Source organism: Octopus sinensis, linkage group LG17, assembly GCF_006345805.1.
Source record: "Octopus sinensis linkage group LG17, ASM634580v1, whole genome shotgun sequence".
In the NCBI taxonomy this organism is placed as follows: Eukaryota; Metazoa; Mollusca; class Cephalopoda; order Octopoda; family Octopodidae; genus Octopus; species Octopus sinensis.
The window spans coordinates 17,613,819-17,638,211 of record NC_043013.1 but is presented as its reverse complement, the minus strand read 5'-3'; the positions used below and the strand labels follow the sequence as shown (position 1 = coordinate 17,638,211).

General features: G+C 36.2%; 1 protein-coding gene and 1 long non-coding RNA gene across 2 annotated transcripts in view; one reads left to right on the top strand and one right to left on the bottom strand.

Moving 5' to 3' along the window:
• The window catches only part of LOC115220784 (cyclin-T1), a 65,317-nt gene that overhangs the window by 36,038 nt on the left and 4,886 nt on the right, over positions 1-24,393 (bottom strand). The window contains exons 2-3 of the mRNA XM_029790931.2: positions 19,593-19,674; positions 17,284-17,409 (exon numbers count right to left, since the gene is read on the bottom strand). Coding sequence (XP_029646791.1) covers positions 17,284-17,409; positions 19,593-19,674 — 208 coding nt within the window. The remainder of the gene's footprint in view (positions 1-17,283; positions 17,410-19,592; positions 19,675-24,393) is intronic.
• On the top strand, positions 19,961-23,140 carry LOC118766738. The gene is made up of 2 exons (XR_005002644.1): positions 19,961-20,106; positions 23,107-23,140. It is a non-coding gene; the product is annotated as an uncharacterized LOC118766738 (long non-coding RNA).

The following is a 24,393-nucleotide window of genomic DNA, read 5'->3' as shown; positions in this document are numbered from 1 at the left end:
ACATTCTTTTTTTAACAAAGAAGTTTGGTCTTGTAGCTCACAAGATCTAAATCTATTTGACTTTTGGATGTGGGGCATCACTGAGGACAAGTGCAATGCAACACCTTGCAGAAGCTTTGTTACACTGAAGACTACCATTAGGAAAACCTTGAAGCAGATGAAGTAAAGAGGTAATGCTCAACCTTCCATGTTCACATTTAAACAGTTTTAACTATTGATGGTAGATATCAAATAATATCTTCCTTGTGACAAGGAAAGTAAACATACAAAATTTCAAGACTTCATTTTTTTTCACCTTAGTTGCAGGATTTCAGAGTTACCTAGCCTGCATACAAGAAACTACACTGCATTGTCTAATATGACTGGTATTTTTCAATCTAGTGGGTCAAAAGGTGTAGATGTTGGCTCAATAATACAAACCACAACTCTAAGATTGTTACATATACAACTGACTTTCCGTCCCTCTTTATCTCTGTATCTCTCTCTCAACTTATGCATTACCTCTCTCTTGGACACACACACACATACACTCTTTCTCTTTCTCTCTCTCTCTCTCTCTCTGAAATGATTCAAGTAAACAAGTTGATAGAGGGAAATAATTTTAAGACAAAATGGTCAAATATTTTGATTGGAATATGAAATTTATAAATATTAAAAAAAGACATTGCTGCTTTATATATCAAATAAATGTTATACAAACCTTCCTTGTGATTATTAACAATAGTCTATATCATTTTATGGTTATTCCTTTTATAGTTTCTGTATAAAACACAATTTACATTTTATATATATTTAAGATATAATTTTTCTTCGTATCTTTCAGACATCAGTTTGGAAGGTTTGCTCCAGAAGCATTGTCCCCATGGTACAATGTGCTGGAGCACATTGTCTCCACTGTCTTCTGATATCTGTGACATATATCAACAAAGAGACCTTCACAATCTGTGTTGTGTATCAAGTTTCTTGACAGGCTTTGTAAATAGTTGATACTATTTCTACTGTCCACACTTTGCAGGATGGCCTGGGTGCAGCCTATTGCAAGGTTGTTATACCACAACTAAAGATTCCACTTTATCTTGTAACAAAGTCTATTAACAGTTATTGCCCTCTCTTAGCTGGTTGACTTCACTGCAGCTTACAATATACACTGCCATTTCTTACAATTTTTCCAAATGAATGCTCTAATGCCAACCTCTTTAACTGCCGGGATCAAAAGGTCTCAATACTCCAAAACAGATTTTATCCACATTTGCTACTCCTGTATGAACTGCCTTCACAATGGCTTGCAGAGACCTCATCTCACCAGTACAATTAAAACAGAACACTATTCATTGGGTTTGTTTGTCCAACTTCCTACATGATCAGCTTCACTATGCATGAGAAGTCATGTTTCTTGATGATGTCATGAGAGAAGGGTAAGGATTAATCAAGTGGCTGAATTTGGAAGCTAAGGTTCTCAGCAACAATGGATAACTCCATGATTATGATGGGTCATTTAGTTAGTACAAAAAGAGACAATGATGATAGTGTAAAACAGCTCCACGTAAAGATATGTAGGCTGAGGGAGAGTGATGACAGAAATTGGAAAGAAGGCTGCCTACAATGTAATGTATAAAGGTGTGTTTAGCCAAGAGTAATTACTGGTGGTAGACTAATGGTACCTGGGCTTCGGTTATCAAAATTATTGATGGGACAGAAGGGAGTGAAGGTAAAATACAGTGGTAGCTACCAATACACACCAGCTTGTATACTGTGTGAAGTCAGTTACAAACACACATACACACAGGCATATAGATATGAGGGTGGGTCGAAAAGTTTCAAATGGAGTGATGTTAGATCTGTGAAATTTTGCATGCATTAATTTCAACCTTTCTTAACTGCATTGTTTCTTTCCAGGTAAACTGACACCTGACTTTAAAAGTAACTAGTAGCAACGGCATTGTGGTGTTATGAAGTACCTCCTGAAAAATTGTTTAACCCCCGACATTCATGCTGACATTATTATTATGACCAGGTTCCAACCAAGCTGACATGGTTGCCACATTAAGGGATGACGCTCCTGCTTTATCAACAGTGTAAAAGTGAGTAGGTGAATTTAGAAGAGGAAGGGAGAGACTTGAAAAATCACCCGTGGACTTGACGTCCTGCAACTCCCACCACCAAGGGAGACATTGTGCTTAGCACATGGTGGTAGATGACAGGTGGTTAACTATAATCAAATAGCAAACGTTATTAGCATATCCCAGGAGATAATTGAGAATACTCTGTTCAATGAACTTGGCATGACAAAGGTTTCTGCTTGGTGGGTGCCATGTCTTCTGACACCAGATTAAAAACACACCAGGGTGATCACATCACAAAATCTGAAAGTGATTGAAGCAGGCGCAGCTGGTTTCCTTGAAAATTTCCTCAGCCAGGATGAATATTGGGTTCATCACTTTGAATTAGAGACAAAGTGACAATCCATGCAGAGGAAACACCCCTCCTCACCTACTCCAAAGTCATTTCACCTGCAGGGAAGGTGATGGCCTCAGTGTTTGGGGATGCAAAAGGCACTGTGTTTATTGACTATCTTCAAAAGAGTTACACCATCAATAGAGAGTATTATGCCAATTTGCTAAGGCAGTTACGAAAAGCTATCAAGTCCAAACACCTAGGAAAACTGATGAAAAGGGTCTTGTTTCATCAGGACAATGTTCCAGTACACAAGTCCTTGGTTTCTATGGCTGCTGTGCATGGCTGTGGCTTTGAATTGGTTGATCACCCTCCCTATTCTACTGATTTAGTCCCATCCGACTATCATCTGTTCCCCAACATGAAAAATACTTGGATGGGAACCAGCATCGCAGTGATGACCTCATGTCAGCTATTGCTGACTTTTTTGACCAACAGGATGAAAGCTTCTTCACCAATAGGATCCAAGCATTGCAACGCCAATGGAAGAAGTGTGTGGACAACAAGGGGAACTATATTGAAAAATAAACCTCATTTGGTCACATTCCATGAGAATACCATGAGTCAATGAACTTTTCAGCCAAGCCTTGTAGATATTTCAAGATGATGACTCAGTACAATGTAGAGTATGTATTTATATATTTAAATGAAATACTTTCCAAGTTTATAAGTGTTTCAATATATTAGTATTTTCCAAAGGTAAGAAATAAAAAGAACAACACGTATATAGGTGTATCTCTGAAGCTATAATTCTTAAATATCTAACATTCAAATATCTAACAAACATATTTACACCTACGCTATAATGGAAAGAAAAAAAATCTGCTGAAAACACACCGAAACTTAATCCTATATGTAGATGAACAGAAATTTCAACTTAGTCATTATGTTATTCTCAGTTATAATATTTTTGAACAAAAATAGGCAAATAGACACGCCGATGTGGTTCAGAAGCTTACTTCCCAACCATGAGATATCAAGTTCACTCCTATTGCATGGCACCTTGAGTGACAAAGGCTGATAAAATCTTTGTGTGTGGATTTCGTAAACAGAAACTGAAAGAAGCATGTTGTATATACACGTACATATGTGTGAGTGAATTCTTGTTGATGTCACACATGATGGTTGTAAGAAGCAGTCACATGAGCGATAGTTTTGCTTCCAGTATTTTGTGAAAAACATATCTGGCCATGAGGAAATACTATCTTGCTTGGACAAAGGGGATGGTTGGTGACAGGAAGGGCATCTGGCCAAAGGAAACCAGGACATTTTATCTAACCCAAGAGAACATAGAAAATTGGACATTAAATGATGATGATGGCATTCTGTCGGTTACAATGAGTATTCCAGTTGGTCTGATCGATGGAACAGCCTGCTTGTGAAATTAACGTGCAAATAGTCTGAGCACTGCACAGACACACATACCCATAACTCAGTTCTCACGTAGATTCAGCATAACACAGAATACAATATGGCTGGCCCTTTGAAATACCAGTACAACACATTTTTGTCAACAGACTGGAGCGATGTAAAATAAAATGTCTTGTTCAAGGACACAATGTGCTGCCAGGTATTGAACTTACAACCATACAATCATGAGCCAAATACCCTAACCACTAAGCCATGCACCTTCTCAATGATGAATACACACACACACACTTCCAAATATTTGCATTTATATAAAACCAAACACATATATGCACAACACAGGTCCTTTCGCATGCAAGCAAATAAACACCTAATATAAAACACTGATGATGACGCTGCCAGCTCTTCAATATATTACCTCTCAATTCCATTGATGGATTTTCAATAGATGAGAGAGAGATCTACCTACATATATTCTCTCATTATTCTCTGGCTATATTAAAATAGTCAGTCTCTCTTCTCTCTCCTTGATCTTGACATTCTTTAAAAAAAACTTGTGCTTGGGTGATAGAATCATAACAAAAATGGGTGTATTCAAGGTAAAAAGTTTAAGACAAAAAAAAAAAACCCATCCAATATACTAATCACGCATTAGTACTGCTATGTTCATTCAACATACAATCACACACATATATCTATCTATAGTGCAAAGAGTATTTGAAGATAATTATCAGTATATTACTCTCTTCAAACAAATCAAAAGTTTTTCTTTTCTTTCAAATCCCCCATGGCACATAAAATGCTGACACAAGAAATGAAAAGACATGCAGTCATTGTTACCATATACACAAAACAGCAATTTTAAAATTTCAACTTTCTAAATATTGCAAGATCTTTTGTACAGAAAGTTCAAGTGGAATTGGAAGCTTCTGGCGGGTGTTTCAACTGTATCAGAGAGAGAAAGACAGTTTAAATATTTGAATACTAAAAGGACATCACAATCCATCCAATAAACTCAAGACATTATTGATGATGACCCTGGAAAATCAATGAGGGCCACTGCCAGAGGACTTAAGGTGTCAGGGTGGATTATCAGAACCTTGGTAGATGAAGACATTTGATACAAGTAGTATTCAGGAGAGGCCAATTCATGCGTGTAAAGATACAGGAAAACTGTTTGATCCACGCCAAGTTTAAAACTCCTCATGAACATGGGTTAGTCAAAAGCAATAGAGAATCTGTCACCATAAATGTGTGTGTAAACATGTATGTGTGTATGATATTGAGTTTCATGAGCTGTTTTCAATAGACACAGGTTTGCCCAAGGTACTACGCAGTAACATTGAACCTAAAACCATATGGTTGGAATGCAAACTTCTTAACCATACACTTACACTATACACACGCATGTGCGCATATTCGTACATACTTTTAACTAGTTATATATATATAACTCATTGAGTCTGAAGGAGGGCCATGCCCATTGCCTTTGCAGGCCCTGAGTCTGGTGAGCTTCTTGTTAATGCTCTTGTGCAGATCAACACCTGCAGGGAAAGACATGAGAGAGGACCAATGAGCTGGGGAGAAAGGACTGCACATAATGGTTAGTGCAGGGCAGGATGAAGATTCAAACAAGAGTGACTGAAAGGTGGTTAGGTGTGTCAGGGATGACTAAGTAGTGGAGGTAGAAGGTCTGAGGAACAGAAGCCATTATGGTAGCATTAGAAAAGACAAAAGGAGGAGACAGTATGCCTTTGAATCAGAGGACGGAACATATCCATTCATAATCAAATGCTTATATCACATGACCATCTCCGGATGCACTCCAGGATGTGTGCATAGTAACACAGTATTATCCTAATGTGGAAGCAGTACACCAGTCTGAGCCTCAATGGTGCTTTGTAGAGTATCGGCAGTTGTTAAGGACTAAAACTTTTTATGGATCTGAAGATAAGACTAGTCTTTTGAGATGTGGTCCTAGCAATGTTAAGGATGTACCTTCAGTTGGAGATAGTAAGGCTCGATATTGGAGCGATTGTGACAACTGCAGTTGAGCCCCACCCATGTTCAGTGAAGTGTAGTGGTGTTTTCCTGATATAAGTAGTGTCTTTTACTAACCATGAGGCATGGTTGGCAAGGCCAAGGTCTCCATTTACAGAATCAGTGCAGGCTTGGCAAACAGTATATAAACTACAAGTGGATGAGACATGGTTACTGAAATTTGAAGAGGAACAAAGTCTTATATGCATAAGAGTGGGTATTGTCAGGTGTAGTAACAATTAATTTTTTGATATATATAGAAGGAAGAAAGTGAGGAAGGGACAAAACCCAACCCTAAGAAACAACAGAGTTGACACACAGTTGGGAAGAAAGCTTTGTCAACACAAGATGCAATAATGTAATCAAATAAGAAGCTACCAATCTAAGAAATGAGTAAAACCCTCACATGGGAAGTTTCAATAAAAGATTTGCATGTAAGACATGCGCAAGGTTTTGTTAATGTCAAGAGCTCACACTTAAAAAGAAATGGTTTCAGTTACCCAACTAGCAGTTTTTGAAGAATCAAAAGAGAAGCCACATGTGCTGCCAAGGATTAAGTGACACAAAACTGACAAAGGGCTGACCAGTCAGCTGATTTGAAGTGCTGTCGAGTCTAGAGTGAAGGAGGTACTGTACAGTGTGTGATTGCGTATTGCACAGTTGTGGTGAAACAGTGATCAGATGACATGACGGGGGCAAAAACAGCCAGATTAATAGATGTAAGGTTTTGAGACAAGAGATAAGTTGAGTGTGCATGTGTCAGTGTGGAAGGTATGTAGAAAGTAAAACAAATTAATGTAAAGAGTTGCGAATGAGAAAGGATTCAGTTTCTGAACTGGTATCACAAATGAGAGTCATGTGTAGTTGCCTAACATGTCACCTCTTCCTAAAGCTACCAAAAATGATGACCCAAGGGAGAAGTGAAATAGATGTTCTCAATACAAGAGGAAATATGATTCAAGGGTTACTGTTGGTTTGAGGAGGGGAAACACACACATGGTGGGACGGGACACAATTATCATCAGTTTCTATGCTAGGATGGGTCTGATGGGTTGCCATGGTCAGAGTCACCACAATTGGGAATAATACTGATCTAAACAAGTGAGATGACTGCATCTTGCTTGTCAATTTCATATTTGGCTGGGTGTCTACTGCCAGATGTCCTTAACACCAACCAATTTACAGAGTGAGATGTATAAATGATAAGAGTGATGAATAATAGGGGCTAATCAGTATTCTGAAACCTATTCATAGAAACAAAGTAATGTAATCAAGAAAGTGGAGAAAAAAACAGGGTGAAACATTTGAGGAAATAAAATGACAGCGGAAGAGGCAGAATGTGCAAGAGAAAAGCAGCAAGAGCATAATGGTGTGAATGGGGTAATGACTGTCAGTACAGGAAGGGTAAGGGTAAAGTATAGAAGACACAATATGTCCAATGTTCTCTTATATAGACCATGAAATGACTTTACTACCATTCTTGTGACTTTCAACTGCACTGTTGGCCAGCCCTTCAATATTTTCTGCAAAATGCAATATTCTATGCCAGCCTACTGGCCTCGTGCCAGTGGCACGTAAAAAGCACCATCCGTTTGTGTCCGTTGCCAGCCTCGCCTGGCCCCCGTGCCGGTGGCACATAAAAAGCACCATCCGTTCGTCTGGCCCCTGTGCGGGTGGCATGTAAAAAGCACCCACTACACTCACGGAGTGGTTGGCGTTAGGAAGGGCATCCAGCCGTAGAAACACTGCCAGATCTGACTAGGCCTGATGAAGCCTTCCGGCTTCACAGACCCCAGTTGAACCGTCCAACCCATGCTAGCATGGAAAACGGACGCTAAACGATGATGATGAAAGTCCACTTCTCAAATAACATGCAGAATTTCAATTCATACACATACTGCCCTTAGGGAACCATCCAAATATTTTAGGTAGACTATTCCCTGTGAGTTCTTAATACTCCCCATGCACCTGTCACATATGAAATCTACTTTCTTAGTCAACTTGTGATCCTACTGCATCTTTTATGTATCCATAGTTCACACTAAATACGCACTATGAATATATGGAATTCCTACTAACTCCTTTTCTGAGCAGGACCATTTTCCAGATGGAAGAAGAATCCTATATTCTCCTCAACCTACTAATATTTTACTGTTTACTAACTTTAAATGCCTTTCAATACTAGATTTTGCTTCTTTATCTGAAATTTCTTCTTTAGAGTCACTACAGCAAATAGAGGTTCCCAGGGGCATCCAGTCTTAAACTCCTGTTACAGATTGGAGGACCACAATGAAGAGAGATTTGAGGACAACCATTGCTCACTTTGCTGAGAGCACCTCTATAAATTTGTCTGATGCTTTTCCTGACTTGTGTTTATCTTGGTGGAAGACAATGAGGAGGCTAGCTAGCTTCCTAAGTCAGTGTTGCAATTGGTTAGGTTATTCACATCACAAAACTCAATGAATCTTGACTTCACCTCTTGATCCAGTGTACCAAAACTATATTCTTCATACATAACTGAGATGACATAATTGCAAATAGCAATAAGATTACCCTCACCAGTTTCAAACATGATCTGCAGAAGGGTCTCAGATCTCAAAAAAAGTCGTACTGTTAGTCATGAGATATCACTGTCAAATTATCCAAGCCTAAGCCTAATTAGCCCATTGCATACACTATCTGCATAATGTTATCTATCAATTTCTCTGTTCATAATATTCCTGCTTCGCCTACACCATTCCTGCTACCCTTCCAAAAGAATTAATAGCTTTGTTTATTGTCTGTGAGTTAATTTGGTGTGCAAAAAGTGAAGGTGGGCTCACTTTTTGCACACCACATTTATCAACTCTCCTCTTTTCTAACATCTCTATAATCTCTCATGACCTCTCTCTTATTGAGCAAATATTAATGGTGACAGGAAATTATGACCTAAAAGGAAGAGAAAGAGTATTTTCAAAGGGGATTCCTCTGGTCAGTGCCTGCTGTCTGTAGTAAATGATCATCAAGAAGCAGTTAGAAGGATCTTTCATATGTTTGGATGCTCCTCTATCTTGTTATGCTATCAACACACACCAATAAATCACTATGACAAAGCATACAATCACCAATAATAAATATATAAGGAGTGTGTGGACAGGTGATGAATGCCATGAAGAGTAAACTTTGCTTTATGTACATTGTTGTTAACAATAACATATATACAAAAGTTTGTGTAGGTAAATATATATATATACATACATATAATATATGGGTGAAAATAAACATTAAGTCTAAGAACAGGATAGCATCTAAAGGAATTTCCATAGTGTGGCAGCAGTTTCCAAAGGAATGCACTGGGCAAAGTATATCAGAAATGGTAGTGGAGGAAGTAGGGTGGGTAGATGTACATCATAGGTAATTTGATAAGAAGAAAAGCCCAGCTAAATGAATATGCAACAGTAATAAATTACAAATAAGAATGAAAAAGAATTTAATAGATAAATATAAAAGAATGTTGTTATGGAGACTGTCAAACAGAGGAATCTCAAAATCAAAGAGGTGCAAATGTTCATTGAACATTTGTTCAGAAGTAGAGAAATTATTTCAACCAAGACTGAAAGGAAGTCATCTTTGTAAAAGAAGATTACACATTGAGGTGCAGATGTAAACAGAGAAGTATGATGATTATATCTGGCTGATTGGCATAGTTTTGTTTTAATAACAATTGAAAATATGGGCCATATATGTATACACACAACTCTTTAACAAACAGACAAAAGTCAGAGTGTGACTGAGGGTCAGAAACAGGTGTCTTGCTGTAGAGGAGATAAAGGTCACACTAACTGCAGCTGCAAGTAAAAAATTAAGTTTCAATAAACCAGATACTCTACAATATGTATTGCACTCCTCTCTCGGTTTACTTGGTAGCAAATTAATCATCATTATCACCATTTTTTTTCCATGCTTGCATGAATCAGACAATTTGTTGAAGCAGATTTTCTATGACCAGATACCCTTCCTGTTGCCAACCCTCACCTGTTCTAAGCAAGGTAATGCTTTGTCATGGGCAGACACATTTTCTTGGAAGTGTGGAAACACATGAAGCCATTTCTATGATAGCAACACTTGTATGCAACTACCATATGTCAACACAAGGAAGCTAAACACACACACACACATACACATATATATATTATTTTATAAGTTTCTTTCAGTTTCTGGTTACTTTACTCAGCCTAGGGCTATACAAAGCACTTGCCCAAGGTGCCACACAGTGGGAAGGAACCCAAAACCACATGGTTGGGATCTAATTTCTTAACCACACAATCATGCTTTTCAAACACATACACACACACATACACAATGATGGACTGTCGTTACTTTGATGAGTGATGGGTCAGCAAACCATGGAGGTCTGCAGGGAAACAACCATTCCTCCCTATGGCTGCCTGCATGCAGGGTCAAAGCTGAAAACTTCCAGTAGCATCCTCTACCTGTTACTAGCTCTTTCCCTAGCACCACTGGAGTTAGATGTCATATTTTGTAGTGGTGGTGGTAGCCATTCTGGAAGTACAGTAACCAAGTGATGAACAGGTTTGAAAAGTTCAGGAAACTTAGCTCTACTGGCAATAAAGGTCTTCTCCTTCAGTGAGAAGGGCCAATTGTATGATGCCTTGAATGCAGAAGGCTTACAAAATTAGAAAGAAATGATGTATTCACCAAATGGATGTGAAATGTCAGTGTGCATGACTGCTAGATTACAACTGAGTGAGAAGTAGGAATAAGAAGAACCACATATGTACAATACCTGTACTAGCTGGGCTAGTACAGGTATTGTCTCACACAACTGCTACAGCATTACTGCTGATAGCTTAAAAATAGCTCAATCATTTAAATGTGGATGTAATATATCACTGAAAAGGAGTTGGCAAATGAGTTAAGATAACCAGCCACAAAAGACATGCCAAACTTTAAAATATTCAAGCAAGACATGCCTTCCCTTATTGTCTATAAGAGCAATGACACTGAATAAAAGCTAACTCAGACCATAATGACATGTCCAATCCATACCAGCATGGGAACTTTGTTCTTTCACATGTAAATCCAAAATACAACATAAAATATAAACCAAAACCACTCTATTGATATTTTCAAGGTAAAAATCAACAGTGTTATTGATAACATCACAGTGACAAGAAGCATAATATATTATAAAGCAATGTTAACTAAAACAGTGAATTTAACTTTAGTTGATTTTTTTCTTTTAAGAAAAAAATATCTTTGTTGATCTAATGTTAGATAGACACTGGTAAAACAGGAAAATAGTATAATTTGATGAAACACATTTCTCACAATTAGCTATATAATACTCAGTCTTTTTTTTTTTTTTTTTTTGCATATTGCTCTGAAATTAATAAACATTCTCAGGCAACGTGGGTTAAATTATATATTGAATTTTCAGAGTAATATGAAAAGGCATTTCTAGTTTTGAAAATAGGTCAACCCTTGAAATTAAATTCAGAACTTAAAAAAAAAAAATTGATTTAAAAAAACTTACACACTCCATATTTATTGACATATCTGTAATCTTGTGACCCTTCCCTGTCCTTTTTAAGAGTTCATGTATAGCTTTCCCTTTTAAGGATTAAATGTTTTACCAGGACCTTTTCCAGGTTTAGTCCTGTAAGGGAGTTTGATGAGAATTTATAGAGACTTCATTTTGCAGCTCAAAAGCTGAGACACATGGTATAACATTCTCCCTACTCCTATATTTGTCTCAAAGTCTTTGAAGTTCCTAAACGTCAATTTGCTTTCATCATCAACATCATCGTTTAACGTCCGTTCTCCATGCTAGCATGGGTTGGACGGTTCGACCGGGGATCTGGGAAGCCAGAAGGCTGCACCAGGCTCCAGTCTTATCTGGCAATGTTTCTACAGCTGGATGCCCTTCCTAACGCCAACCACTCCGTGAGTGTAGTGGGTGCTTTTTACATGCCACCTGCACAGTTGCCAGGCAAGGCTGGCAACGGCCACGGTCGGATTGGTGTATTTTATGTGCCACCGGCACGGAAGCCAGTCGAGGCGGCGCTGGCATCGGCCACGAGTCGGATAGTGCATTTTACGTACCACCAGACCAGGGATCCTGGCTGGTTCAATTCGATTTCGATTTGATCTTTAAATTGCATTATTGATTAAATTCAAAGTGTATTCCCTTTACCTACTCTAGTCTATAATTTCTTGAAGGATTGAAACTATTGTTCAAATTTGCTGGGGTTTTTTTATGTCCTGGACTACATTTGTTTTGTAAGTCAGCAGAAAATATAATGTAAGGGAAATACGGTTTCTATTCCTAGTAATTCAAGCAACTACTCAGAGGAAGAGCCCTCATTGGCTACTTACTGTGTAGAGATTCCTTTAGTTGTTGCATAGGATCCATTAGAGATCTCCTCACTGACTATCATGTATAGGCCCAGTTGGCTCTGACCAAGGAGATCAATGATAAAATGTATTTCAGTAATGATTGTCCTTTCATTTTGTATATTAGGACTACATTTTCATTATGTCTTTCAAGCATCTTGAGACTGTCAGTGTTATGATTTGAGGGGGTGTGGTTGTTATTTCTAGCTATTTGAACAACTGTTCAGAGGCTTTCTTATTAGTTTGTGACTCTTGTAGATTTTTAGTTGCACATCAATGATTGACCAAAATTATGATCAAAAACTATCACATCACTTTCTGAGACAGTGAACTGAGAACCACAGAATTCAAAGAATATCCCCTATTCAGGTAGGACATGGACACACACACACGTGTGTGTGTGTGTGTGTGTTATTTTTACATATAGGATAAAAAGAATATCCCCTATTCAGGTAGGACATGGACACACACACACGTGTGTGTGTGTGTGTGTGTATTTACATATATGATAATGTAGGTTTTGTTCTTATTTAGCTGAGTTTAGGCCCTAACAGATTAGATCTATTGCTTTGTAGGTATTTCGTCTGCCGTTACGTTCTGAGTTCAAATTCCACCGAGGTTGACTTTACCTTTCATCCTTTCGGGGTCAATAAATTAAGCACCAGTTACGCACTGGGGTCGATGTAATTGACTTAATCCATTTGTCTGTCCTTGTTTGTCCCCTCTGTATTTAGCCCCTTGTGGGTAGTAAAGAAATAGGTATTGTCCACATAATTAATGAAAATGTCTTCCAATGTTAACAAGAACAATCAATCTGGGAAAGGTGTGAAAGCCCATTACACCCAGTAACTGAAATCATACTGCATTGGAAGACAAGAAGGCTTCTCTACAGGAATATCACATTCAACAATTTATGACATTAAGAAACAAAATGACGTAATATATTTTGTTGCTGCTTTAGAGACAAGTAAAGGTGTTAATGCACAGAAAACATTGAAAAAAATTAAGAGCTTCAGAACTATAAGCAGTTATATTCAAGTGATTTAGTGCAAAATGTTCAAAGAATATGCTGATTTCAAGATCAAAGGTCATTGGAAACAAGCAAATTACACGAAAATATGGTCATCATAGTGACTTGAGCATTTTACCAAGAGATGTTCAGGAACTTTAAAATATAGCATGGCATCTATAAAACTTGATCTGGCAGCTGGTAGATACTGAGACTGTTGAAAAACAGATAAATATGGATAACCTCCTTAAAGAGTATTATTTTGCTGGTTTTTAAAGATGAGTTTCAACATCCTAGCACATTTGATAATCTGGCACTACTCACATCCTAAATGTGCCAGATAAGCAGAACTGTATAATATGTATATGATAGTTGTCCTATCCACTTTTCCATACTTGCATGGGTCAGATGTAATTTGTTGAGGCACATTTTTTTAGTGCCAGATGCCCTTTCTATCACCTAACTTCACTTGTTTCCAAATAAGGTAATACTTCCCATGGCCTGACATGGAAGACTGGAAATGAACAACATTGCTTGTATGATAACACTCATAACCATCATGTGATGTCAAAACAAGGGCACACGCAGACACACATATGGAGTTTCAGTTCCCATCTACGAAATCCACTGAGAAAAGTGTCTGCCTGGAAGAGTCTATAACAGAAGACACTTACCCAAGGTGCTGTGCAGTGGAAGTGAACCCAAAACCATAGAGTTGGGAAGCAAGCCATACAACAGTCGAAACACACAAACTTTCCTGTTGGTTTTGAGGTATGTGCATCCAGTTGCTCGATCAGTATACAACCCACTCACTAGATTAACATACAAACTGATTGTGTAGTCAACATACGTGTGTATCTCGCCATGTAATTTTGAAATAGCATTAGTGTGACATGATAGGACATTTTCATTACAAGTGCAGCCCATCTGACAAGTTATCCAATTTCATTTGCAAGGCTTAGGAAAATGCTACAAAGTGAAATCAAACTTAAGACCTCATAATTGCAAGGATACTTAATCTCTCAGTCATACTTCCATCTATAATACACACACAAACACACGTGTGTGTGTGCATGTGTCTATGAACCCCCACCATCACTTGACAACCAGTGTTGCTTTGTTTACATTCTTGTGACTTAGAGGTTTCAAATAAGAAAAAAATTGCATAAAGTATGTATTTTTGTGAGTGTCTGTATGTAAATGCATTTTCAGAATGTCTGTGCATCTGTCACCCTCTGTCTCATTTCAGCTAGAATGTGTGCGTGAAAATCCCTTTGGATAAAAAGTTTCATTTTGTGCATCTCCATTAATCTTTGGCTAATGTATACCAACACAAGACAGAGTGATTTGAACATGACCAGGTTACTTTTTAAAGCAGGTCTAAAAAGTTAGTTATGGTAGCAAACACATCACTTGTGATTTGTTGAAATGTTATTACATGAAATACGAGGTGGCAAGTGATTTGATTAGTTAAAAGAAAATTTAGAGAATCATCCATTGAGTAAACGGGTTTTCTTGTGCAGGGTCTGTATGAAGAGTCAGTGCCCAGAACTTTTATAGGCCCACCTCTAAGACTGATAAGGTTGATTGCTATTAATGTTCTACTTAAACTGTTTCAAGTTGACACTTGCAGGAAAAGCATGAGGGCCTATGTTCAAGGAAGGACTGGGCGTAATAGTTAATGAGGAACAAGGGAAGGGACATAATGTGAATGATGAATGGAGGAGTGATGAGTAACTTAAGCATACATGAATGGAGATAGAACAAGAGCAGCCAACTTCAAGGAGCAGAGGCCATAAAAGTAGAAAAAAGCAGAGAGAGCAGATAACAGCTGTATAGCAGAGATTAGAGCATGTCTATAGCCTTTCTTTGGATATAGTTTAGGGTGTGTGTGTGTCAAAGCATTATACCAAATGTAGGAGCAATACACTGTTAAGATTTCTACAGTATAAATAAGCATTGAGGGATTAAGTTTTGGTCATGAAAAATAATGTCAGATACAGTCCAAGCTATGTCAAAGATCTGCTTTTATCAGAAGGTGTGAACCCTAACTTCTGGAATAACTGTGAGCTCTCGAGTAGCATGTTTTTCATGTTTGAAGGAGCGTGTTGCAATGATGTCTTCTTGGTGAGTTGTGCTTGAATCTTTACACTGGTTTCCTATGGACCCCACTGGAAGATACTTTCAAGGCGTTAATTTACAGTATGTGGAATCATGGTTTTTACGTGGATGATTGTGAGGTATAAAGAGTTGCATCATCTGTGTAAGAGCAGGAGTTGTTGAATATAATGTCAAATTGGCCAAAGATACAGAGAAGAGATTGAGGGTGGGGACAAAACCTGAGGCATGCCACAGTTGATAGAATGTGGGACAGAAAGAGTTCCGCCAACACACAGCAATAATATGATCTGATAGGAACCTTCCCTTACTCCCACACCACCAGTAACCTTATATTTCAATATATACAAGGTAGTCCAATTATGGGACCCAGTTTCAGTCTTCAGTTGAGCCATTTCAACTTCTGCACATGCACTGTACAAACAGAAGAAAGTCAAGACAAAAAAAAAGAGAATAATTTTAAATAATCATATATATACACACACACAATATAAACATAAATATATGCAGTTGTAATACATACACACACACACACACACTATATATATATATACATACCACACACACACACATACTATATATATATATATATATATATATATATACATACATACTATATATATATATATATACATACACATACTATATATATATATATATATACATACACTACTATATATATATATATATACATACACATACATATATATATATATATACATACACATACTATATATATATATATATATACATACACTACATATATATATATATATATATATATACATACACATACTATATATATATATTATATATATAATACATACACATACTATATATCTATATATATATATATATACATACACATACTATATATATAATATATATATATATATATATATATATATATATACATACACATACTATATATATATATATATATACATACACATACTATATATATATATATATATATATATATATATACATACACATACTATATATATATATATATATATACATACACATACTATATATATATATATATACATCATACACATACTATATATATATATATACATACACATACATATATATATATATATATACATACACATACATATATATATATATATATACATACACATACAATATATATATATATATATACATACACATACACATACTATATATATATATATATATATATACACATACACATACTATATATATATATATATATATATATATATATATATATATATACATACACACACACATACTATATACATACACACACACACACTATATATATATATAATACACACAAATATATGCATGTATATACATATTTACCAACTAACACACACACATCACAAGTCTTGTCCAAACACATACCATACATGCAAACAATTGCATGTATATGAATGCTTGTGTATCTATGAAAAATAGAATATGTTGGGTAGCAACTTCCTGTGTATCCATGTTGAAAATGAAGAACTCAATATCTGTAAAGAAACCTGTTTATACTATAATCTTTAACATAGCTCATCGTCAAGATTATTAATTGATAAATGTACATAAAAGAATGGTATGCTGCAAAAAAAAAAAAAAAAAGACAGCATCCCAGAACAGACCATGAAGGTAGGTCCTTAGCATTTCATAAGCAGATGTCACTAAATTTTATATTTACAAGATTAACCTGAAATTAAAAATAGCAGGACAAGAATAATGGTGATAAAAAGGGTATCTTTAAAAAATTTCAAATACTCATTTCAAACTATAATTTACTGAATCATGAAAATTATGGGGATAAAAATATGGAAATGAAGACAGACAGACCTCTGTTCACTGAAAAACCTAAAATGGCACCCAAGAAAAGTTTTAGCTTTCCTTACCTCACTCTTAGTGTCTAGGTTTCCATCGCGATGTTGTAGCACATATGCCACTTTTATTACGTGTTCAAGTTTCCGTGGTTGTTCCTCAACCTTGGCAGCAAGGTACAGACAAACTGAGCCCATTTGCTGGAAAGACAAAGCAAGATAAGGTTTATTTAAAAATAATAACTTTTGAAACGACAAAAAAATGATAATCTGAAACACTATTTTACTATAGTCTGTGAAAAGTTACAAGTTCTATGATGAGATCTTTATAAACAATAAACCAGGTGACATTAGCATTGGAGAGAAATTCATATCACAGAAAGTGCTGTTAATTTGTTGCTATCTGTATCTCTTTTAAACACAATTCCTATGTCATAACCAAAATTCTATTTAGAAACAATTCTTGTTTTTTCTGTAGATGGCACGTTAACAGCCTAGTGGTTAAAATCTATAAAAAAAAAGTTTAAGAATGCAAGAAAGAAAAAGAAATAGGAAATATTGTAAATTCACTTCTGAGGAATTCTAAATCAACTTTCTACTTAAAAAGATTTTCATAGCTTAACCCTTTCATTACCATATTTCTGTTGAGATGCTATGTGTTTCTTTCAATTAATTTCAAATATAACAAAGAATTTAGTAAAATAACTTAGTCATCATTAAGCTAGTGTTAGGAACATAAATTGTGACTAAGGTTTGGTGGAAGATTTTAATTCAAAACTTATGAAAACAAGACATTTGTACTAGAGAGCCAGAGCCGGTTTCAGCCGGGTTGGTAACGAAAGGGTTAAATAAAATTTAATGCAAAACCAAATAAGTAGAGGACATTATCAAATTGCAGGCTACAGATGTGGACATAAAAGTTTTTGAGAATCATCACAAATAATATAATGGCTAACACATACTTTTAAAACTAAATTTGTTATTGGAGATGACAGATATTATGACTTGCTAATTGATAACCCTGAGGTTAGTTTGTTAACATACCACAACATTAGCTAAAAACACGATGACATCACAATTACAGATGTCAGTGGTTGACATCAAATGTCAGAAGCTCAACGTCTGACTAATAGCTTTCCATCAAGAAAATTATTTAAATTTGGCTAATTTGCAAATTAACTAATTTGTTCCGTTAATTTCATTAACTTCTCAGGAGTCAACTTCCACAGTCAAAGTGACATTATCAATTTTGGCTTGTCAAAATAGCTAAGAAGCTTTCGTATTGAATCCTATGATATAAACTCAGTATCATATGGTTAAAATAAATCCTTGATTCTGTTCAGACCATTTAATTCTACATTCTCTAAGGTTTGGAGGGGGTGGGTGAGTAAGCAGCAATAGATGTCTCAATCACTGAATTCTATAAGAAAACAAAACTGAATACTGCCAGTGTTGATGGGATCACTACAATTTCTGACAGGATTGGCCTTTCAGAATGTATAAATTTTAGTCCTTTTGTAAATAATACCAAATGAAAATATATTTACTTTTGTTACCACATTTCTGTGCCTATATTTCTATTCATTTTGAAAATAATGCTGAATTTAGTCATAAATAGAAAAAAAAATGTCACTATAAAGCTGGTGTTTAAAATATAAATTAACAGAAAATTTGATAGAAGGCTTAAATTTAGATCACTTTAATACAGAAAGTTTGTATCAAAAGGGCTTAAACACCACCTGGCTTGATCCATGAGCTCTTTTAGCAATCTGAACAAACGCCACTTCCCAGACATTCAGGTGTGACGTGTCACACTTCCTCTCTATGTCCCAACTATCTTATAAATACAAGTACTTCTCCACACCCACCTCAAAAGAATTAATATCAAGAAATAATTAAGTACACTTACTCATAACAGGTAGAACAGAATGTTAAATGTTTAGTGAATTAAATTGTTTCAACAATAAAGCTATTCCCACACAGGGAATGACAGTATTGTTGGTACTGTTACAATAAAATTTCAAGAAAAAGTGTGTCCGTGTGATTAAGACTCACTTTGCAACCATGCAGTTTCAGGTACAGTCTCACAAAGTGGTACCTTGACCCCAGGCTGATTTTGTGAATGAATTTGGGAGACAAAAATTTTGTAGAAGCTGGTGTCTGTGTTTGTCATTCCTCCACTGCTTGACAACCAGTGATTTGTTTATGTTCCTCATAATTTATTGATTCAGCAAAAGGATTCAGTAAAATAAGGATTAACTTTAAAAAAAAAAAATGCAAGTACTAAGGTTGATTATTTTGAGCAAAACCTTTCAAGGCAGTGCTCCAGTTCAATGACTGAAACAAAAATTTTTTAAAAAAAGTAAGGAAACTGAGCTACTTACATTCCTGCTGAACTTTTGGAAACACCGCAACATATAAAATCTATGCATGTACACGATAGCAGTGTTGATACACAGCTGGGTACTGAAGAAGTGTTAAAGAAAACTAGCAAGGCACATTTAGAAAAGAAAAATTTAATTAAAAAACATTTTCAATTATAACCATTTGAAAAAAACAATATACTATTCATATATTTCCAACTTTAAACCACCACATTTAAAAAAAATATCTTAAATATTAATTTGACATCTTAAAAAGGAGAATTAACCAATACTCTCCCAGGCTATTGACAGTGGCTGGCATACTGACAGAAAATTCTTACATGAACCAGCAACTTTTTCAACCCTTTAGCACTCAGATTACTCTGTCAAGTGTAATGCTCATTTGCATTGTTTTGAATTAATCATGCAATATCTTATGTCTTTGAGGTTTCAATAATGGGAGGGTTTAATTTTTGGAATAACATTGTAGGGTAGGTATGAGAAGTCAGATCTGGCTAGTTTTAACATAAGGCAAGTAGAATATTTCAGCTGGACATGGTTGGTTTCAAAGCTAAAGGGTTAAATGGATTCTGTTTATATTTACCAATGGCCCACATGTATATGTACACACAAATATATATCTATCTATATATATATATATGGTGCAATGGGTAAATTGTCACCATTTTATAGTTTTAATTTTGCTCATGCGCAGTTTTGGATTTTGACGACACAGTATACAGTAGGGTCCATTGGGTACCATCTGTGAGAACAGCACCATGACACAATTCACTCTGCCACAAATTTGGAAACGACATTCAATACTGCTTGGCATTTGCACTGGAAGCTCCAATACGAACATTTCAAAGTGTTTAGGTGTCAATCTGAGGACAGTGTAGAGGATATGGAAAGCGTTGGATGAGCCTAATGGTGATTACGAAGGTATGGCAGTTCGGAAAACTCACTGATTGTTCTGATAAGAACTCCTGAATTTGCTGGTGAAATCTAGGCCATGACTGACAACGATCCTTCAAAGTCAATCAGGTCCATGGGAGTGTTTGAGTATCTTATCAGGCAGGTAGTATATGAAGACCATTGGTATTCCTCATATAAGATGAGAAAGGGCTAATTTTTATCCCAAGCCATCAAGGACAAGAGGAAAGGCCGTGCGACAAAGCTTTTGAAAAAAACTCAAGCATTCCCTCCAACCAAACGTGCTTTGGTTCTTCTCGGAAGAGAAAAATTTCTGCCAGGATCAGATGGTAAAACACAACTGTTGGCTTGCCATGTCCCCAAAACATGCACCAAGAGTGATAAAAATCAAATATCCAGTCATCATGGTGTTTGGAATAATCACTACTAATGGCAACATTATGTCTCCATTCATCTTCCCACACAACCTCAGACTCAATACAGAGGCCTACATCAAGTGCCTGGAGGAGGTAGTACAGCTCTGGATCAAGAGGGTGGCTGCTGGAAGACTCTGCACCATGCCACACAAGCAAGAGAACCCAGTCATGGCTGTCGAACAATTTTTGTGACCACGTCACCCCTACCATCTGGCCACCTAACTCTTCAGACTACAAACCCCTTGATTATTATGTGTGGGGTGCAGTTGAGCAAGAGACCAACAAAACTCCTTGTAACACCAAAGATGAACTGAAGGCAAGGATTATGGCAGCATTCACTAACTTAAACAAGGAAAATGTCCAAAAGAGTTGCAGGAGATTCCAAAGTCGTCTGGAGGCCATGGTTGAAGCCAATGGCAATTATATTGAATAAATTTACTCTTTAATATTTCAAGATATTTTTATGTAACTTTGGTAAATATATGTTAAAATGAGATGTCACTTATTTTCATATTTGCATAATTTAGACAATTTATTCACTGCATCTTGTATGTATGTGTATATATATATTTATTTATTTATTAAATGTATATTATGTTTATATTTTCATCATTTAACATAAATATTCCATGTCAAGGGTTGGACAGTTTAACAGGATCCAGTAGGTCAAAGGACTGCATTACGCTCCAATGCGGTAGCACACCTGTTTCTGTCTTCATTCTTGATCTTTCCCTCTCTGGCTGGGTAACCTCTTGTACTTCCTCTTCAGTAAGACACCTATATCTGTCTCATAACCTTTTCATTATCACTTCCTCCAATGCCTCCTCCCCTCTTAAAATTTTTTGTCTTGCAAGTACTTGGTGACCCTGTCAGTGCAGGTGCCACTTAGAAGCACCCAGTCCACACTGTAAAGTGGTCGGTGTTCGAAAGCATCCAGCTGTAAAAACCTTGCCTGTGCTTGTGTCACATAAAAAGCACTAAGTCGACTCTGCTGAGTGGTTGGTGTTAGGAAGGGCATCCAGCAGTAAAAATCCTGCCAAAACTGTCACAGAAGTCTGGTCCAGGCTTCGGTTTGGTTGGCTCTTGTACCATCCCACCCATGCTAGCATGGAATATGGATGTTAAATGATGATAATGTCCAGTTTGGTGAGGTTTAGATGTCCTTCCTAACACTGATCACTTTCCAGTGTGTACTGTTTTTTTTTTTTTCGATTTTTGTGTGTGTGCCACCAGCATGGTTGTCATGTAGCTTGCAAAAGTACAAACTTTGAGGAAGATGGGTTGGGGCTTTATGATAGAAGATGAGAGGTAAAAGAATGAGAAAAGAGGGAAGAGTAGAACAAGCTTCTTGCTATTGAGGAGCTACATAACTGCTCACATTTTAGAAGAGAGGGTCATATACATATATATATATATACATTATATAAAATCTTATGTAAAGGCAGTCCTGTCTATCACTCCCCATATTTCTATCACTTTGCTTATGTAAGCAAAAAAATTAAATTACGACACTAAAACCTCTCAATGTCTCAAAAACATTAAAATTGAAAAATTTTTTTAGAGACTGTAGCTGTGTGGTAAGTCACTTGCTTACCAACCACATGGTTCCGGGTTCAGTCCCACCTATCAGCAAAAAAGACTGATAGAAAAAGTACTAAGCTCACAAAGAATAAAATCCCATTGACATCAACACTCCCACAGGGTTCAGAAAGTACAAGTCCAGTGCTGAGATTATTCTTGTCTTTCTCTGGATTGTACTTGAACTCAGCAGTGCAGCCTTGTTACATGCTGATACAGCCTGAGAACTGTATTAAGACTATATGTGTGTGTGTGTAGAACTCAGCCACTTAGAAAGAGACAGTTATCAACAATAGATCATGGCTGATTTATTTAGTAACAGAAGTTCAAACATTGATGCTGTTTACCTCCAGGTTAGCCTGCAATTAAACCAATGATAAAATCTTTGCCATGAATGACCAATCTCACAGACTACCCAATATGTCTGTCCTATATAACCTCTCAGCATTCACATTATTCTGTCAAAAGTAATGCTCATTTATTCACATTATTTTGAATTAATCATGCATTATCTAATGTCTATGAGATTTTGATGAAGTAACAGTTAATTTTTTTAGAATGACTTTGTAGATGTGAGACCAGCTCTAGCCTGTTTGAATATAAAACAGGTAGACTATTTTGGTCGGATATGGCTGGTTTAAATGTTAAATGGTTAAAGATGTCGGGTTGTGATTTAAGAGATTTTGTTATTTCTAGCCCCTCACTGGCAACCTACTCATAGATAATCACTAATAAAACAAATGACCACAGAATGGTGGTTGTATTGAAGGAAACATTTACAGAATTGTTGCTCTCTGTTCCAAGTTCAAATCCCATTAGATGAAGTTCAATAAAATAGTATCAGGCAAGTCAATTCAATCTACCAATTTAAAAAAAGGAAATTTATAATTTGTTATATATCCAGACACAACACTACTTATTGAATTTTCAGGGAATGTAAGGAAAAACAAAAATGAAAACCAGCATGAAATCAACGAAAAATCATTCATTTTCAAAAACTTTTTCTTCTGCAAAGATTATAAATCTCGAAAGATAAGAAACTGGATTGGACATTGGCAGAAAAAAAAAAAAAAAAGGCAGGGGAGAGACAGTCTCAGAGATAAAATTTATATAAGATTTTATCTATTGACACAAGTTATTTTATAAAACAAGACTGAACAGTTTACAAAGATAAACAAAATTTATCTTTTCAAGTGAACAGATAAAGGCTAGTTATTAGGAAGGGAGACTAACAATTGCTACAATACCAACTATGATAGCTGTGTATTTTTTAATTAATGTATAGGACTACAAAGTTATGTATTCACATCTTACTAGACTAGCCATCAGGTGTATGTGTGCCTGTCTGTCTGCACCCCTGAAAAAATACCTAGTTCTCTTTGTTCAATTTCTTCTCATACAATAAAAACAGGTCCTACACTCAATGACAGGAAGGAAGAACGTTCAAGCATAAAAAGCAAGTAACCATACCATTCAGTCAAACAAGGATGTGCTTACATGAATAACAAAACGTTCTTTTAAATGCAAACCCTTCTTCTTGAAGCTAGAACAAAATCTTTCCAGAACGGTTACCTTCAAAAAGGGATAAAGGTTGGGGCACGTTTATTCAATGTGCCTACTATTTAAGAAACTTGAACCATACAGGTGATGTGAAAAGGAATTCACTGTGTGGGGTTATGAAGAGTTTTCAACACCAGTCTGGAAAAAACACTGAGGAATATTATACGACTACATTCTGAACATAATAAATATTATGTGTGAACAGGAATAATGGTGGGTGATTATAGTATTGGAGTGTTAAGATGAAATACATTTAACGACAATAAAATGGCAGGAGGGTGTGCAGGAAAGGATACGAGCCATTTCAACAATAACTGGAATGGAAATATGAATAG